The following is a 20,564-nucleotide window of genomic DNA, read 5'->3' as shown; positions in this document are numbered from 1 at the left end:
ATAGTTCATATAAAATTAGATCTTTTTAGTTCTTTATGTGCTCGGATAAAATATCTAGGCCATCAACGTTTAAAAGGCGATGCGAGTCGTTGTTTAGTTTTCATTGTAGGGAATTAATTAACAGTGACGGGGACGCGTAAGGGAGTTGATCAGTAAATAAAAAAAAATGCATAAAAATGTTTTATTTACAAATATTTGGCAAGTACAAAAATGTAAAAATACCATCCATTTATTTCCATCATTATTCGTGAAGTTGAAAATGTTGAATTTAAAGTTGAGAAGGAAGTTGCATTTTGCTTGTTTATTATTTGGAGTCGTAAAATTGCAAACGCCGAATTATTTGTATCTTAAGTTGACTTATTTAGGAGATGGCGGTAGGCAATCGCGACAACGCTCCCAAGTGTTTGCGACTCCTCGACACTGCTCTGCTGCTTTTAGAGGCAGCTTCCGCTACTTGGCCTCTAAATGTTGGAACAATATTCCTCCACCTATCCGGCACCAGAGAACGCTAAGGTCCTTTAGACAAATTTAAAAGTATATCTTTTGAATATACAAGAAAAATTCGAAAATATTAAATGTAACTACACCGTACTATAATTAATTGTGCTTTGCAACTGCAATTTTTATTTAATTAATTTAGTAATGTCATTTTGTTGTCCTTTTCATAACTGTTTTTTTTTTATTACTCATGTTCTTTTATTTTTTAATATATTTTACAATGTTGTGTATTGGTCGGTCTGATGCCGGTGTGCGCGTCACTCCGCAGGTGCCGGCGGAAGATCAGCGCCGCAGTACCGATTGTTTCGTTACTGTTAGGCTATGCTGAGCTGTTAACCGTTTCCAAGCCTCGTTATTTTTGTTATCTTTTTTATTTATTTTTTGTACTTAATTTGTGTTTGGAATAAATGTTTATTATTATTATTATTATTAAGTAGAAAAATGAATTTTGATAAAAAAAAAACTGGATAGAGTTTGTATTCGCATTCAGAACAATCGGTGTTCTTTGTGCGAGTTTTTTAACGTGCTCGATCGCGTAAAAGTAACCCAATTTCGTATGCAATTGGAACAGCGCCCCTAGCGGCAAACGCACGCAAACGATCCCATTCCATACAAATATGAGCTAACTTTCACGCTATCGAGACCGTTAGAAAACTCGCACTAAGCACACCGTTCACACGTTGGATCAATTCAATCGAAACCTCGAGTATTTTAATTATTTAAACTTAGTATTAATCAGAGACAATATTTTCGCTCAGCGAAATATAAATTGTTACAAAAATATACATTTCATTCATTAAATTGAATCACAGTCTTTTATATTATTAATACTAATATGCATCTTAACGCCTAGTTATTTCGAGAGGTTGACAAGTTCTTGCAGATCGTAATGTCATTATTCTGTAATCGCCTTTTTTAACACATTTTGTTTCTTGAAAACAGAGATTCATTTTTGTATATTTCGACTATTTTAACTTTGTGCCTTCACAATAAATGCAATATCTTTTTGGCACCTTACATTACAACAGAGAATCTTATATAGAGTGGATACGTTTCATTACGTAGGTACGTAAAATATTCTTATAAGTACCTATACCTAAGTTTTAGGCTTCTTCGAAGTCACAATACTAATTTTTGTTTCTTGCATTCTTTATAATATGTATTTTGAGATCTATTATTGAATTGAATTCTAAAAACCGTTGCAATTTTACATAATAAAATAAAAATAACCGCTAATACCCCCATAAAATGTATTGGATTTTAATCAAACGACTAAGTAAGTAACTAACCAAAAAAAAACAATTCTTAATACAAAACTTAATTCAGAAAGAGCCTTCTATAAGATTCACGAAATGCATTGAAATATTACTGTATACACAAGAATTACTTGTTTAAAGACAATAAAGGTATTCAATACCATATTATGCAATATATCGGACAATTATAAGTAACTTAATTAAACCGCAGATCTTATGTAAATATGACAGCATTAATAAAGATATTATTGTAATATTACACTTTCTATTTTTGTGAATGACTTTAAAATAAATCATTGGCGTGCATGATGCCCGATTTCCTCCCTTGGGCACAAGTAGATTGCACTTTATGTAAAAATCAGACGAGCACTGTGGGTTTTTTGAAGAGTTTTACCTTAATTTCCCATATTTTATTATTTACTTACAAAAGAACTACATATTAAATCAATATGTAACCTTATGTACCCTTCGTTGGTTCCATATGTTAAGTTTGTAGACTTATAATAATAAATAAATTTTAACATAATTTCCAATGAACGCATCATTCGCTTTGATCAGATAATGACACTTTTTCCTTTTATCAACATTTTAATTATTGTTATCTGAATTCCAATACTATAACTGCACCAAATTACAAGAAGTATGAATTAATCGATATGCATATTAAAAATGTTAATATGTAATTTTTAACGGCCGTCTGGTGAAGTGGTAAGTGACATGGTCACTACACAAGGGGGTCGCGGGTTCGAATCCCGCCAAGGGAGGATATTTGTATGATAAATATAAAAATGTCTTTTCCAGGGTTATGGATGTATAGTAAATATATGTGTATAATAAAAATCTTACATTTATTTCCGTTATCTGGTACCTGTAACACAAGTTCTTTACGAACTTACCACGGGACCAGTTAACGTGGCGTGATTGTTAGTAAATATTTATTTATTTTATTATTAATTTGGATTCCTATTAAAAATTTAATTCATTATATTATTTTTTTAACAATTAAACAGTTTAATTGTATTTTAAATAAACCTGAATTGGAAACTCAGATCTCAAGACGATAAAGATATTGAGATTTTTAATCAAAACCAGATCTTAATTATGGAAATGTTTTGTAATCATTTTCAATATGGCCACTGAAATTTTATTCCAACACCTAAATCGAGCACTAGCTAAACTCAGCGACCTGGTCGACGACTTTAAAAGAAACAGCCGAATCATCTTTATTCCTCCCTAGTTTTGGATGAAAGAACGCATAATACACCACCATTACACTTATACCAATAATAAATGGCAAGATACACAACACCAGAATCGGTACGAAATACACTGATTGTATTAATTCGTCTTCTGAATAGTAGAACCATATCGACGCACATATTATATTCTGGATGAAGCAGACGACGTAGTATACAGCGTATCTGTGTCTGGTCCTCCCTTCCACGGGCAGTACATACGTGAATATGTAGACGGCTCCCAGGGCCAGGGAGAAGGACACCTCGGCCAGTTTGTTCTGTGAGCAGAAGTCTGACCGGTCAAACATTTGCAGCAGGGTCGCCGTGGCCGCCACGTGGGCCAAGCAGGCCACGACCGTCCAGTGGGGGTACAGGTAAGCCACTGCGGCCAGAGATGATATGCGGCTCACTGTGGAGATCACAAACGAATATCAAATCAAATCAAACATTTTTTATTCAACATAAATGAAAGAACACACTTGTTGAACCTCAAAAAGAACTACCGCCAATTCACAAGAACTAGCCTCCGTCCCGAGAAGAATTGGCAAGAAACTCAGCGGGCATGTCTTTTGTTTTTAATATTAGATAATTTTTTTACATATTAGATTTTTTTTTAATATTCATTTTTACAATGAGTGTTATTATAACGTAACAATTGTTGCAATATTGAAATGCCCGGAGCGAGCAAGTAATTCCCAACATAAGCCTGTCACTATCGTTTATCCAAGCCTGCCGTGAAGCAGTAATGCGTTTCGGTTTGAAGGGTGGGGCAGCCGTTGTAACTATACTATTTTTTTGTTTATTGCCCTTGTAGGCAGACGAGCATACGGCCCACCTGATGGTGAGTGGTTATCGTCGCCCATGGACTTCAGCAATGCCAGGGGCAGAGCCAAGCCGCTGCCTACCGTTTAATACTCTCCTCAAGCCTCGTTTGAAGAAGGACATGTCATACTTGAGACCTTAGAACTATCTCAAGGTGGGTGGCGCATTTACGTTGCAGATGTGTATGGGCTTCAGTAACCACTTAACACCAGATGGGCTGTGAGCTCGTCCACCCATCTAAGCAATAAAATAAAAAAAACCAATAACTACATCGTGCAGGCAAAGAGCGCTGGTTTCAATATAAAGGGTGTTACAGAACTACCCGTAATGCCGAAAGGAGGTTAAATGAGGCCTTATAACGATTCCATTCACAATATTTAAGAACCGTAGTAAAGCTGTATAACATATCCCAAAAAAAATAAAAAAGATTATTATTTTCACTGATGTGCAAACCCTATTTTAGTAAAATTAAAGAGTAAACTAAGCAGAATGTACCTACATTTGAAAAAAAAAACTCGAAACAGTTATAGAATATCGATTAGAAGATTTGAAATTGACAACATACAATTTTTTCCAACTTCACATTTTTTTGAAGCCAGTACTTATGACATCCTTGCATTGAGGTAGCAAACATTTATGAATGGAAAATAAAAAAAACTATTAAAGTAGACAATTATTAAGTAAATTAAGTACATAGGCCTTTCTGTTAAATAATCTTGTTCCCTGATATGACAGCTTACTAGAGTTGACAAAATTTTTGGCTTTGATAATCTTCTATGTATATAAAAATGAATTGCTGTTCGTTAGTCTCGCTAAAACTCGAGAACGGTTGGACCGATTTGGCTTATTTTGGTCTTGAATTATTTGTAGAAGTCCAGAGAAGGTTTAAAAGGTAGATAAATATGAAAATGCTCGGAATTAAATAAAAATAACAATTTTGTTTTTCCTTTGATGTGTCCCCGGTCGGACGGATTCCTTTTGTTTGTTTTAAATTTATTTTATACAAAAGTTTAGGCCTTTTATTTATCGATTGAGGCACTACGAAGTCTGCCGGGTCAGCTAGTTAATAATATATATTTACGGGGTATTTTGTAATATATAATTTTACTTACACGTGACGAGAAAGTGCCAAACCGTTTGCAGTATAGTCCCGTACCAAGTCATGTTGGACTTGTCGTTCTGAGCGAACCGTATGGCTCGCTGGTACGCAGCCAGGCACCAACCCATACCCACCACTGATGAAACTATCGATAGGATTTGATGCACTGAAAAATCGATATGAAGGATTACACATCAGCACGGTTGGATTTAGGCGTATGTAGCTGCGGTAACTGCTGAACTTGGAATGCGTGTAAACTTAACTGTAGAAATGTAGCCACAGGGTTGCATCATTTGAAGTTGATCAATTTATGGCACAAATCACTAGAGATAGTATCAACTCCAATCGCTTTGCTACAAGTAATTAATAAATGTTTTAGTTTTATGTATTTAATCATAGACAACAGACAAGCTGTAAATTTTTACCCATTTAAGTAACCAATAGAATTAAAAAGGATTCAAATTGAAATAAAACATATCAAACTCACCAGCAAATTCCTCTTGAGCCCTCAACAGCAGACTGGTTTGTAGCACCTGTTGGGGTGCGGCTTCCAGAAAACACTCAAATATCCGGAGCAATGCTGCATCAGAGTCTTCTTTCAGCATAAGACCAAAGTATAACTTTTGAGATGCGACATCTTTCCTGCTTGCAGCTCGTCGAGATTTTATAGCATAACTAAAACCATTATTATATTAATGCAGCTAGTACAGTCAGAATGTAAGTACTGATGATTTAAAGCAAAATAGACAGTCTCTTGTAACTGAGAGCAGCAAGTCTCAAATTAAATAATTATCAAATGATAGAAATTATGGCCTTTCCTTATATAAGACCTCTTACTTGATGATTAACAGAGGGGTGCGTGAATTTTTTTTTTTTTCTGGCCGATTGCCTAACCTCCTACGAGGTCCCCGCGCCTAGGGGGCGCACGGGGTATGTGAGACTCAACGATCTGCAGGTGATGAGAGCAGACCGCGGGCCCAAGGAATTTAGGGCCCACCCACTAAGTGTGTAAACATAACTTAACCAAATAATTAAACAATATGACAATTTTTTATACACATTCTTATGGTTTAGTAAACAAATACATTAATATCAACCAACATATTGTAGGTTTTTTTTTATAGTATTAACATGAATGAACAATTATTCTGTGAACAATAGAAATACCTCTATCTAGGTCAGCCTCATTTATATTTCCAATCAATTCTCATAAGAGCCTATGGTGGCTCCATGCCACAAAACTATGACGTAGAAATATGGTAGAAAACTTACATCGACTCCTCAACACACTGTTTGTAGTGTGTGCCTTTGTGTGATACTTAGGGGCAAACTACACTATTATAAAGAAATTGTCCATCACCTTTAAATTACAAGTGTTATATAATATAAAAATAACTTACATTAGAGCATCAGCAAATCTAAGTATCGGAGCCATCTGTAGAACAAGTATGAAGATTCGAACCCATTTTCTCCTTGTCAGCTCATTTGTTAGTGAATCTTGTTGTTTATCTTGGGCATACCTTGAATATAAAAATGTTGTTTTAGTATCTCAAGATATACCTATAAGAGGCTCTATCACATAACATGTTTTATGTGCAAAATGACTACCAATGTTCTTTTTTTCTATAATGTTACTGCCGCCACCGACTTTGAGTGATGAGTTCTAAGGTCACAGTTTTAACAGTACAACTGTCCCACCCTTCAATCCAAAATGCATTACTGCTTCACAACAGAAATAGGCAGGGTGGTGGTACCCACCTGTCCAGACTCATTAGACATCCTACTAGTAAAACTGAATTTTAGAATATTCCAATCTCAAATTAGACGCAATTATATTTTAATACAAATTATTTTATTTTATAACTCATATCCACTACTAGTTAATCAGCTATAAATTAAGAAAGCCCCTGCATTCTTTTTTATTGCTTAGATGGGTGGACGAGCTCACAGCCCACCTGGTGTTAAGTGGTTACTGGAGCCCATAGACATCCACAACGTAAATGCGCCACCCACCTTGAGATACAAGTTCTAAAGTTTCCCGTATAGTTACAACGGCTGCCCCACCCTTCAAACCGAAACGCATTACTGCTTCACGGCAGAAATAGGCAGGGTGGTGGTACCCACCCGCGCGGACTCACAAGAGGTCCTACCACCAGTAATTACGCAAATTATAATTTTGCGGGTTTCATTTTTATTACACGATGTTATTCCTTCACCGTGGAAGTCAATCGTGAACATTTGTTGAGTACGTATTTCATTAGAAAAATTGGTACCCGCCTGCGGGATTCGAACGCCGGTGCATCGCTCAACACAAATGCACCGGACGTCTTATCCTTTAGGCCACGACGACTTCTTATAACATCCTTAAAGTATTGCAATCACAAATAACTGACCAGAAGTTATCACTAAAGATGATAATTTGCACATTTATTATGAAGAATGTAGTTTAAATAATAAGTACACTAAATTGTAAACAACCTAAAAATAGGCTAATTATTGTAGTATCTAAACAAATACATTTGTTCTTAGGCAGGTTTTAATGGTAGGCAGCCGCTTGGCTCCGCCTATGGCATTTCTGACGTCTGTGAGCGACAATACCCACTTACCATCAGAATGCTTGTCTGCTTGCATACAAAGACAATAAATAAATAAAAAATAAAAAAGCTGAATGAGTTAACAACCCATCTAGTGATATGTAAATGCCAAAGCCCATTAACACCCCTACCCCCCTAACAATGGTTGTCATAACCCTTCAAAATGGAACGCATGACTACTTCTGCCGGTGTGGGTTTACAATATGACCTACCACTAGTAATTATACAAATTAAATGATTATGCAGGATTCATTTTTATTGTGGATATTGGTTAAGTACGTATCTCATTAGGAAATTGGTGTCTGTTTGCGAGATCTGAATACCGGCACAATCGAATAGTTTGGTATTTGGTATGCCGGGCCTCCCTTGACGCAACGACTTTTACATTTGAATGATAATGAAATTAGTACTTACATTCGTATCGAGACCGCTGTATTCACAAAAGCAGGTATAAGAATAAAGGCTAGGGTCCAGCCGAACTCTGTTACCATTCCAGCCAACGAATATCTAACAGCAATATTTATATCGAGTCCTAAGTCGACAAAATGCCCCAAAATAGCTACAACATACATAATAATGTCCAGATTCCGAATGTTAATCTTATCGGGCATTCGATCCGGCTCGTCATAAGCTATGCCGTTTTGAAACATGTCTCGAACGATTTGAGGCATTATTGAAAGATCTTTGTGAGATTTTTCATTAAACTTATAAACAAAACATGATAATTATGCCAATCACAAAAAGCAAGACAGTAGGTAAATAGTAGTCGACAGATTAGAGAATACATACAGATTACACAGCACATAGAAACTCATTTGTATCCACAGTTGGAAAATTAACTTAAAATCAACAACGAATTTAATTTGTAATTTATTTAATTTTACAATTTAATGACCGTAATTTTATTTAGATTTTCATCTGAAGAACTGTTTTAGTGTTGTTAAAGCATTAAATTGATTAAGACTTAGAACTGATTACGAATCAAGTAGGTACCTAGCCAAATTTATTTTTTAAAAGGAACAGCGTTTTCTTCCATAAAATTTTTGTGTCCAAATTATTAGTTTTTTATCGTTAGCGCCGTTCGTCTCAAATGTCATCGCCATAAATCTTATTTTTCTATTAATAAATACAAATCCCTTTTCTATAAAGGTTTGTAATTGTTGCTTGATTAAGTCAAAGAAGGATCGGTGGAATCTAATGTACGTAACGATCGGACTTTGGTGATAGAGAGCACTGTCGGTATAAAAATATAATTAGCTATAAACATTTCGAATGCTACAGCGAATAACTGTTACCATAAAATTATTGGTTTCCGAACGCGTTCAAATGGCGTAGAGCAGCGGTCAGGGAACTTTTTTAATTATTACCCCAAAATATTTTTGTGTAAGTTGATGTTACCCCATGGCGAAGAACAAAAAAAAACGAAATCGCTTTTTTTTAGCATCTTTCATATTATAGCCCCCATGATAATTTTGAAAAGAAAACATTAACTAAAAATTTAATTTAACCATCATTCAATTTATCAATGTAATACCTAGTAATATAATAACCTAGTAATATATAACGGTAATAATAGTAATATATTTATGTAATATACAGTTGAGGAAAACATATCTCATTCTCTCGCCGGCTGAATCCTATACATTTACGTGTTTGTGTCTGTATGGACTTATTTTTTCGTTTCGTTTCATTTCGTTTCATCGAATTTGAAATCACAACGATTCTAAAGAAGTTTCACTTCACTTTTTAATCACAAAAGTTTCTTTTTTACCTCCCAAAATTTCATTTTACCCTATTTGGGGTAATTTACCCCGGTTCCCCGACCGCTGGCGTAGAGTGATCCACATTACCAACTCTCGTTGCGAAGAGGTGGTCGCGACCCTCGGCATTGAGGAAGCAGAAGCGAGAAGGAGGAGAGGACAAACATACACACAAGCATTGGTTTTTATTTAAATAAATATATTCTTTCATATATTTTAGTATTGAATATTTTTTTGTTCTTTTCATGATGGGGCTTAGAAACCTTTCTGAAAATCATTTCGTGTTTTTGATTATTTTTACATATATTTATAGAAAGGAAGATCATCGAACTGAGCGAACATTGTTTTTTTATTGCTTAGATGAGTGGACAAGCTCACGGCCCACCTGGTGTTAAGTGGTTACCGGAGCCCATAGACATCTACAACATAAATGCCACCAATCCACCTTCAGATATAAGTTCTAAGATCGCATTATAATTACAACGGCTGCTCCACCCTTCGAACCGAAACGCATTACCGCTTCACGGCAGAAATAGGCGGGGTGGTGGTACTTACGCGCACGAACACACAAGACGTCCTGCTACTAGCATTGTGGCGGGATTTTATTCCAGTTTGACAGTAGCGCAGAAAACAGAACCTAAAATGAATTATAAGTCTTTATGTTATTCCGGACTCTGCTGTGTTGGCTTAGAATAGTCAGCTCCTCTATCTCATCACGTCGGTATCGTAAAAGGTAACTTTGTCGTAAAATTATATCTCATAGAGGTGTGTGTACTGGTGGTAGGACCTCTTGTGTGTCCGCGCGGGTAGGTACCACCGCCCCCCTATTTCTGCCGTGAAGCAGTAATGCGTTTCGGTTTGAAGGGTGGGGCAGCCGTTGTAACTATACTTGAGACCTTAGAACTTATATCTCGAGTTGGGTAGCACATTTACGTTGTAGATGTCTATGGGCTCTGGTAACCACTTAACACCAGCTGGGCTGTGAGCTCGTCTACCGATCTAAGCAATAAAAAAAAAGGTACTCAGGTACCTATGAGCTTTGGTACACACTTAACACCGGTGTACCATGAATTTGTTTGAAAGAAGTAATCGTTTCCAGGTACTAAGATGTTTTCACACACTATGTGTAACAGAAAGTCGGATAAGAATTTAAATATGTTTATTATGACAGCTTACATTTAATATAAACAATATTTAGGTTACATTGATACATGTGTTTCGTAATACAAATTTTCCAGCAGTATTCAATATATCTGTAACAAATGCATGTTTATGAAAACACATCTTTGAATTAGTTTTACGTTCGGCTAATTACGCATTCCAGTGCTCAGTAAGAAAAGAGTATCCACGAGACACTTTGTAATGACAGCATAAAAAGATTGTGTACAATGTTACCGCTGTGAAGTTGGTATGTAACATTTTCCCTCAAAACTGATTATGTTCATTCAGAATCATTGTCTATAACAATATTTTAAACTAGCTGACCCGGCAGACTTCGTAGTGCCTCAATCGATAAATAAAAAACCTAAACTTTTGTTTATAATAAATTTAAAACAAACAAAAAGTATCCGTCCGACGGAGGACACATCAAAGGGAAAACAAAATTGTTATTTTTATTTAATTCCGAGAACTTTCATATTTATCTACCTTTTAAACCTTCTCTGGACTTCCACAAATAAATCAAGACCAAAATTAGACAAATCAGTCTAGCCGTTCTCGAGTTTTAGCGGGACTAATGAACAGCAATTTATATATATATATATAGATTTTTTTTTTATTGCCCTTGTAGGCAGACGAGCATACGGCCCACCTGATGGTAAGTGGTTACCGTCACCCATGGACTTCAGCAATGCCAGGAGCAGAGCCAAGCCGCTGCCTACCGTAAAGATTTAATTATGTTACCTGATTAAAGTTATTCTTGATAAAATTCAGTCCTTGTGTAAAAATTTATTGAAAGCCCCATATGAGGTCTCCAGGTCGAACACCAGCTGTCGCACTTGGGCTTCGGACAGTTCATCCGATGCTGACATCTCAGATAACTTATCTAGCCATTCTTGCACCTGATGACAAAATATATTGGTAAATTTTTGAAGTCAAACTTCTTTAGAACCGTTGTGATTTCAAACTAGATGAAACAAAAAAATAAGTCCCATGTTTTTTTTAATACAGCGCCATCTATGAGATTTTTAATACTAACGTATGTATGAAACCTCTTGTAGTGAATTTTAATTTAGGATTATACGTGAAGTTAAAATATCAATTCACAGAGGACGCTACCTCATACTATAAAAGACGATTTACAATTACTAATGACAAAATTTTACATATACTTAGACATTTAGGACAATTGTATTTTAACTTTTGAAGGTTTCACTTCTACCACGTGTGAATTACACACATGTATTTTTTTGTTACTTTTCAAGTAGTCAAGTTTAATTGTTACATAGCTGTATTAATGCCACAGCGTGTCCTGATTGTTAGATTTTAGTTCAATGAGGACAGCTTCATTGAACTAAAATGAAGTTGCTAACACTGGCCCTAGCAAGAGCAGTGCTTCGCAGAATCTACCACCGGATCGGAAACGCGACCCACTGAGAAGATCCGGCGAGAAACTCAGTGGGCTGTGTCTGTGGGTTAATTCGCTCGTCGAGCCCTTCGTCGCAAGCGACGGGTTCGATGAGGACGGTGACCGGTGCTTGTGGTATCTAAAAGCACCGTTAATGGATCGGAAGGATCCGTAATTGCTTGTTTTGGGCGACGTCGAAAAATCATTTCATAAACCAAGAAAAAATTGTACTCATCTGTTTTGCCTGTTTCTATTCACATAGACTAATTGAGGCCTATAAAATCAAAGGCAGCTAAATCCAAGTCTGTCAAATATTCAGGTAAACTACAAAAATCGGCCCTAAACACGTTATTACGGATTCTTCCGATCCATCGAAGCACTGCCCTAGCTAGGGCCAGTGTTGGCAACACTCCCGGTTTTAGAGGCTGAAATAACTTTGTTCGGGTAGCTACGATATTCTTTATTTTAAAGCAGATTAACAAAGAATGAAAATATTACTAATAATCTAAATTTTAGTAAAAATAAATTTTTTTAACTGAATTTTCTAGAGATTAAGCTGCATTTGTTATAACATCAAAATACTAAAGTGTGTCTAACTAACTAAACAAGATGGCGCCATAGTCAATCCATTTTACTACATTAAGGAGTTTAGCTGCCTTTGATTTTATAGGCCTCAATTATTCATTATCATTAATGGGTCAGTATGTCAGTTACCTTGAGTTTCCCTTCAAAGTCATCAGGGAGCATGCTGAGCCGGTCCATGGTGTCGCGAAGGTCACGAAGTTCAGGCTGAATCATGTCCATTGCACGGAACTCTAGACGCAGTTTATCCATTAGGGTTATAAATAACTGAAAATGATAATAATTTATGGAATTTAATAAAGAAAGGGCCAGTACCTAGAGGTAGACCACACTGTTAGCCAGAATGGGTAGATGCTACTATCCTACCTCTTTTTGGCATGATAGAGTCACTCTTTCTAGTTTAGAGCGACATATACAATTGGGACCTCATTTTCATGTCTCAAGGTGAGTCATGAAGCGACATTCATGTTATGATTGTCTATGGAGTCCAGGAATCATTTAAAACCCAAGAGTGTCGTGTTCTCGTTCCTATATTTAAGCAATACATGGAATTAAAAAAACAATCTGAATAATATAATAAAAACCTCACCGATACAATTTCTGCAATGTATTTATTAGTGTTCCCTTTGTCATCCTTGATGAGATTCGGTTTGTTCTCTCTTATTCGTTCCAAAGCAGCAGGACAGTCTAACTATAATGACGTAAATAAAATGATAAATATTCACATTCTGATCTATTTCAATATTGTGCTGATTGCTGATAACACAATGAGACAAAAACTAAATAGTTATATACATTTTCTACTGGTGGTAGGACCTCTTGTGAGTCCGCGCGGGTACGTACCGCCGCCCTGCCTATTTTTGCCGTGAAGCAGTAATGCGTTTCGGGTTGAAGGGTGGGGCAGCCGTTGTAACTATACTGAGATCTTAGAACTTATATCTCAAGATGGGTGGCGCATTTACGTTGTAGATGTCTATGGGCTCCAGTAACCACTTTACACCAGGTGGGCTGTGAGCTCGTCCAACAATCTAAGCAAAAAAAAAAAAAACATTAAATTGAAAAGTTGGAACTTTCTTTTATATTATGAGTGCTAGGACTGATGCAGAGGCTGTGCTAGACAAACACCAATAACAACAAGAACGATCCCAAATACCAAATAGATTTTATTTTTATTGAAGGTGCCCCTTTAAACCAACTTGAAACCATGATACTAATTAGTGGACGAGGTCTTGACTGTATTATTTAACTGTACTATTCTTCATGTCATTTATCAGTACCCATCAATAGTTCGAGGCAGAGATAAGCAAATTTATTGATTTGTGAACATCTATTGGGTAAAAGTATTAAGTATAAATAAAATAAGATAACTTATATATGCGATTTTAAAGTTTACAAGTAGCATATGCCTTTCCGTTGCTTTCTATCAAATTCTCTAGATTCTAGAACAGTTCCAGTGGCAGCCTAAAATCATCTTCCCACCTTCTGACCTGACATACTCTATTGCTGATGCGCCTGTCAGTCGTCAATACACATTAGAATCATTAGAATATCTGAAACATTTGGCTTTTTCTGTTTATCTTTCCATTTTAATTGTTGTTCCAACACAGTAGTTAGTATATTTCATCTTAAACAGACAATTAGTAAGAACAAGATTATATTGTAAATTGTTTTTGAATAATATTTATAAAGTGTTATGTATATGTTTGCTTTGCTCCGCACATATGTGTTGCATTCACTCTTTTACATAAATCACCAAATAATAGGACTTGAAATCATTGGTCTGCCAAATAAGTTAAAACTTACCCTGTATTTAGCAACAAAAGCTTCAATATTGGGAAACTCATCAGCCTGTACTTGTTTGAAAGCCACTTTGTACTGCACGAGGAGACGACTGCATGCCGCCGTGTATTCCTGTGCTCTCACACAATCACGCATGTATGCCTTCTCCAGGTGCTGAAGGGTACAGACGACAGCATAGAGCTCGGCCATGTTATCATGCCTGATTTAAAAGAATTCAGTGCAGTGGTAATCATTCATAAAATATGCAACTTTAACATAACATCTTGACTTAGTAAATTGTTATGAGTGTCCCTCCCGTCGAAACCATAATGATTACTATCTAATATAGAAGTAATTTAATGTCACTTTCACAAAAACATTTACGTTTAAAGATATTAAGTATAATGTACACAATGAAATTTAGAGAGACACATATTCTTTCAAAGAATTAATGGAAAGCTTGGTAATGAGCTGTAGGAAACTTCAGATATTCAGCAGACGCAGGAAAGCTTCTTAAACAATACTACTAATTATATAGCATTTTTGGTCTCTATACCATGACATATTTTCATTAACTTGTCCTCAATGTACAGATGATCTCACCTATTTTTAAGTGTTTATTGGAACTATTGAATTTGAGACATGATTGCCATTCCACCTTTGCAGCCAGAAGACCAATTCACTGCAAAAATAGGCAGTAGGGAAGACCATAGGGCATAATATGGTGTAGATAAGTAAGAACTTATCTGCACCATATACCCTAACAAAAATCAATATTTATAGGATAGTTGCGTCATTTAAAAATTTATATTATTGAAAAAGAAAACATATTGTTAGTAATGCATTGTGGTTTTGAGCTGGTTTTTTCTTACTTTTCTCGTTCACGCGCATTTTTGTACAATTTAATCTCTTCATACAATTCCGGACGTGTATCTGTAAAAGATTAGTTAAAACAAAATTACTGAGTCACAAAGATTTTGTTTTTCCATTAAACAATCAAGTCGACAAACCTTGCATCTTTATTATTTCTTCAAAGATTTATAACAATCACAATATCAAATAATGAAACAAACACGAGAAACCTCGTTTTATAAATAATAAAATAATATCAATAAACACACAAATAATTCTAGTCTTTATTCCAACAAATTTTATCCTATAACACAGATAAATTATCCAAGAGTTTTAAGTTTTTTTTTGTAAGCTACAGTGATGTCAACCTTAAGAAATATTTCCCCAAATAACTTAAAATTCCCACAAAATTTCTCATAAGCCCGTTACAATCATGATTGATCGAATAACTTTCATTTGATCGCAACCCACACATGAGTGATTAAATTGTTTTTTATGAACTTTAAAATCTAGCACAGATGTCAGCCATTCACTCACCAAGCCATCATTTTAAAAAAGAAGCTCTAAATTATCTCTAAAGCTCAATACGATTTCCTGATAAAACCCCGATCCGTCGATTACTTCCAAGTGTATACTTTATATATAGATGATGCAGTTTATTTAATGAATAGTTCTACAATCAACCAGGGATGCCTTTCCCGGTGCGGTGATCACATAGTGTATTTACGTAACTGTACTTTGTAAAGTAATGAAATCAAATACTTAAAACATTCTTCATTTTTTAAAGTACACTATCAAAATTGTGATGTTTTAGAATACTTTACAGAAAAAAACAAAGTTGATATAGATGCAATCTTTTATTCCTGTGGTCGTGATTCAGGGTGAGACCGATATATTAGTATTCATTATGATATTCGTAATACAGCTTGTCTGGAGGAGGCCTTCACTCTCACATAAGAGGGGTTCTTGCATTATTCTAAATTAATATAACCTTTTTTATATATTTTATGATAATCCGACTAATATTATACACAATTTATTAATAATTCTATCATAATTAATATCTATTATTATTAATGTATTATCAACAATTTTTTTTATAATTTTTGTAATGTAACTTTTTTTTAAATGCAAGAAATAAAAGGCTTTTTATTTTATTTTATTTATTATTTATAATACAGCTTGTATTCGTGTATCGGTAATCCGTCGAATTCTGATATGCGTATTCACTTATTCATAATATTAGCCAACTCACATCGGTTGGGTTGTATCTATCCACAGAACACTGTTACTTCTAGCGAAGTATCTATCACACGAAAATATACTGGCATACGCCGTACGTGTCTCGCGGATATCTGTCTATCACATTCATAACAATACTGCATACGCAAGAGTAAGTGAGATAAACTATATGTTTATATACTGATCAATGAAAATAAGTACATATCATTATGATTTTAAGGACTATTTTGTATTGCACCTTTTAACTGTCAAAGATGCTAGTGGGAATTTTTAAATGCATTAGGTACTTTTTAATGTTTGAACCTTCATTTCTTGATTCAACTAAAGATTCTACTCAAGGCAAAATAGTGCATTTTTACATTTATTGCAATAAAATTGGGGAGCTTTATTTTCATTATTTTAATTTTATTTCCTGTTCCCTTCGAATTAGTTGGTTTTAAAACGATGATTTGAAAAACGGAAGTAGGTAGTTGACATTGTTTAACAATTTCATAAATTAAAATATTTTTACACAAAACGTAATACGGCCAGAATTAAATTAAGTGTTTTTATGTAATAAATTATGATGACAATATATTTTTGCGTTGGTATTTAATTATCTTCTAAGAACTTCTCAAAATATAAATAAAAGTTTTATTTTTGAATCGAAATGACTTTCTAAGCAAACGGTTCGTGGATTATAACTGTTATACTATTATAACTATTATAACTGTTGTGTACCTACTAGCCACTTCAGTACCGTGTCAGAAGATTTTTTCGAAATCTGGAATACTCATTTCTGAGCAACGTACCAGTCTTTCGGTAGAAAAAGTAAAAAAGCTGATGTTTTTATGCACCAATAATAAATAAATAATATTACTAACTTGTTGTTTATATTAATGTACAATGTTGACCAAATTCTGATTTAATAATAAGATTCATTTTAATGTACATAATATTACTTGTAAAATATTTAGTATGAAGTCAAATTCCTAGATACAATATACTATTTATATTATTGAAAACTAATTTATGGGTATTATCTATGATTATTAACTTATTTCACAAATACCGTATTAGGTTTAACTCGCTTACCCGTTTTATCGAAGTATATTAAGATATCAGGATATTCATGTATTAGTTAAGGTATTATAATATTACATGCTGAATATATTAGTATTAGCTAATATTGACAAATCTCGGTATTAGCCCATCTTTAGTCGTGATATGTGGTGGTGATATTTGACAAAAAATGTTGTCTTCAACATGAAAAATACCTCAATAACCCCAAGGCCTTTAAAAACAGGCAATACTGGCAGTATTTGACATTCGGGGAAATAGTGTTCTTGGGACAGTGACATGGATTTGACATTGAAGTAAACTGCAATTTTAAATGCTATGTTACCAGAAAATACATCATTTATTAATTGAGTCTGGCAGCACAAAACACGATGACGTAATCTCTTAACATGGCGGATGACGCGCGCTCCCTGCCGCCCGCGCCCTTACTATTACCGTCAACTGCCACTCGTTTCGTAGGAATTCGCTTGTGATGAATGAAAATTATTGTGGTGGTTAGCTCCGCGTACGACACTCACTCCCAAAAGAAATTACGAAGCAGCACACAAAGGAACGTGTTTTGTGGAATAGTGCGTGAAAAGGTTGATTCGTGGTTTCAGTGTTTTGACCAGTTCTACCTTTTTTTGTGTGAACGAACTTAAGTTTGTGTTTACGTGCTGAAAACTGCAAAGAAACTAGTTTTTGAGTGTCTTATCTGTTAATGGGAGTTTGTTGATCAACAGGTAAGGTTTAATTTTTTTTATAATCTTTAAACTCGAAACATAGTTACAAATATTAATGAACGAAGCTGTAAAAAGACTTTGTTATTGTGTACTTTTTGCGTTCATACTATACTATTTACTACGATTTTTACGATACGTTGAAACGCTAAATAAAATTGTCTGGAATAAAATTGAGACCACGTAATAAGTCCCAATGTAGTTTGTTATTTTCTTATTAGTATGCTCAAGACCTACAGAGTAGGGTGGGGCGCGGCGCTGGTCGTGCCGGTCGCATAACGGCTAGCTTGCTGCCAGAAACCGGCGCCCGGTCTCTTGTGAAATCGTGTTATTATAATACATTCATGATCTTAAAACAAGCCCCAACTCAATGCGAACTAAGATTTCTTTTAAACATAGATTCGTAGATAATGCGTAAATTATTATATTAGTAAAGATTTTAGGGCTCGAACGTCAGTACATTCATGTTGTGACAGGGAAAGTAGAAATACATAGAATGTATGAGTATGTATACTAGAAATCAATATAAATTGTATTTTCAAATTGGAAATCAATTTCATATATAATTAATTCATCCACATTGTGATGTCAATTAGTAAGCAGTCACTGGAGTCCAAAGAAACAACGAATGCTTTGCTAGTTATTCTGCTAGGGATGGATCAACATGAGCAAATCACTAACAATAATTATACCAACAAAAGTATATTCATTATTAGCGAGATTAAAAATGTGAAATTATACTAATACCAGTCACCATATACATTACCAGAGCTTGATCACCCTTATTTGTTATGTAAGTAACACACTGAAATTGGTTAATTATTCACTGTCTACTAATGATCTTATAGAGAAGTACTTGATATGTTTTGTTTATTTGTTGTCATTTCATGTCCTTTACTAGTTGGTCTTGAAACTTTGTTTGATAAAGTTTCTGTATCCTTTAATTACTATAGGAAATTCTTATGTTTCATATACTGAATAATCACAACAAAGAGGGGCTAGGAATCACTAGTCTCAAATAATTACTATTACTTATGACTCACAGATAAGGTAGAGTAATTAATGTTTATTCATAAAAGCATTTTGTTTCATTAGGTATGTATATACTTTTGATCTTAAGAATGAAAATTTATGAATTCTCATTGATTATCATTGATGGTCACTTTTTACTGTTTGGTTTTGGAGAATTGTTAAGTATGAAAGATCTATAAACTTGCACCATTTGCATTTGATATAGTGACTTTACCATATCACCACTTATGTTATGTTATAATACTCTTCTTTGTCCTCATTTAAATCAACTGTCGATTATTCCTTTTAAAGTACATTTAAATTTGTAATTAAATACCTACTATTAGTAATATATATTGTAGTGATTATTTTAGAACAAAGTTTCTGTCTAATAGTTGTTCTTTGAGGAGATCCCAAGAAAAAGACATAAAAAATGCACACAAATCTGTATGATGATACAAATTTTTGCAAAAATTATATCCATCTTTACCTGGTGAGATTAAAACAATATTTACACACATTGCGAATATATTTTTTTTTTTTCGAGTTAGAAAATATAATTAAAATTGTTTTGAAGACTAAAACATTTGCTGATACTATTCGCGCAATTCCTATTAATTTTTTTTACCTATGCTGATAGTCTTGAGGGGCTATTTCAGTTTCATCCTAACGTGTAGGCGAACTCAAGGGGCTCCAGCAGAAGTGTTGCTAACACTGGCCCTTGCAAGAGCAGTGCTTCGCAGAATCTACCACCGGATCGGAAACGCGACCCACTGAGAAGATCCGGCGAGAAACTCAGTAGGCTAGCGCAATTCCTGACAAAAATAGAATGTACTACTAATTCTAAGACTTCACGCCGTAAACTCGTGCTCAAACAAACAAATAAAACTGTAGAAATTAACTTTTGGAGATGTTTTTTAACTTTGGAGAATGCTGCTAAAGGTAAAGCACATTTTCGGGAACGGTATAAATACGCTGTATAGTCGAGATCTCGTCAGAATTTTTAGTTGTGAAAGAAAATGTCCCCCCCCCCCCAATTTTTAGAGTAACAAATTGAAAGCAAGCGACACCGCCGGGCGCGCCTTGTAGTACATTAAATAGATTACAAAATAGTCTGTCCAACCTCGACCTTTTATCATTTACGTACCGGTGATGTCACCGAGATAACTGACTGAATCAATGAACACACGACTCGTTTAGTTGTCACGGCACGCCGCTGACGTCACTCGACATGATTTCAAATAATTCTAAGGTTCAATCTCGTATATTTTTCACTAAGGTGCTGGCCGAATTCAGACCGGTTCATCTGGTACTAAGTTGTTAGTGGAACCCGAAAACTTCAGTCTGAATACGACCGCAAATCGTGAGGCATGAAGTCTCAATATCATTAAAATGTCTCTGCTACGATTTAAACTAGTGCACATGTTCCCGATAGAATCAGCTTGGACCATAATGCCGTGCCATGCGAGTGGGTCTTATATTTGGTCTTA

At 34.9% G+C, this 20,564-nt stretch overlaps 3 protein-coding genes across 6 annotated transcripts in view; 1 reads left to right on the top strand and 2 right to left on the bottom strand.

Annotated features, from left to right (window-relative positions):
* Positions 1-167: 167 nt before the first annotated feature.
* Positions 168-8,291, bottom strand: LOC114249445 (XK-related protein 6). Its single transcript, XM_028183030.2, has 5 exons — positions 7,919-8,291; positions 6,311-6,430; positions 5,398-5,585; positions 4,924-5,076; positions 168-3,398 (listed from the first exon to the last, which is right to left on the bottom strand). The coding sequence occupies exons 1-5, from the start codon at positions 8,173-8,175 to the stop codon at positions 2,923-2,925; spliced, it is 1,194 nt and encodes a 397-aa protein (XP_028038831.2). The 5' UTR covers positions 8,176-8,291; the 3' UTR covers positions 168-2,922.
* Positions 8,292-10,408: 2,117 nt separating this feature from the next.
* Vps28 (vacuolar protein sorting 28) lies at positions 10,409-15,357 on the bottom strand. The gene is made up of 7 exons (XM_028183044.2): positions 15,202-15,357; positions 15,064-15,124; positions 14,216-14,411; positions 13,002-13,103; positions 12,545-12,679; positions 11,167-11,324; positions 10,409-10,517 (listed from the first exon to the last, which is right to left on the bottom strand). Exons 1-6 carry the CDS (start codon positions 15,206-15,208, stop codon positions 11,193-11,195), a joined length of 633 nt encoding a protein of 210 aa, XP_028038845.1. The 5' UTR covers positions 15,209-15,357; the 3' UTR covers positions 10,409-10,517; positions 11,167-11,192.
* A 2,336-nt stretch (positions 15,358-17,693) lies between these two features.
* Positions 17,694-20,564, top strand: part of LOC114249447 (protein 4.1 homolog) — a 101,973-nt gene continuing 99,102 nt past the window's right edge. For all 4 annotated transcript variants that reach the window (XM_089735962.1, XM_089735964.1, XM_089735963.1 and 1 more), the window contains exon 1: positions 17,694-18,066. The gene's annotated coding sequence lies outside the window, so the exon portion shown is untranslated. The remainder of the gene's footprint in view (positions 18,067-20,564) is intronic.

The sequence above is a fragment of the Bombyx mandarina genome, chromosome 20 (genome assembly GCF_030267445.1).
Source record: "Bombyx mandarina strain Sakado chromosome 20, ASM3026744v2".
In the NCBI taxonomy this organism is placed as follows: Eukaryota; Metazoa; Arthropoda; class Insecta; order Lepidoptera; family Bombycidae; genus Bombyx; species Bombyx mandarina.
This window is presented reverse-complemented; position numbering and strand designations above follow the sequence as displayed.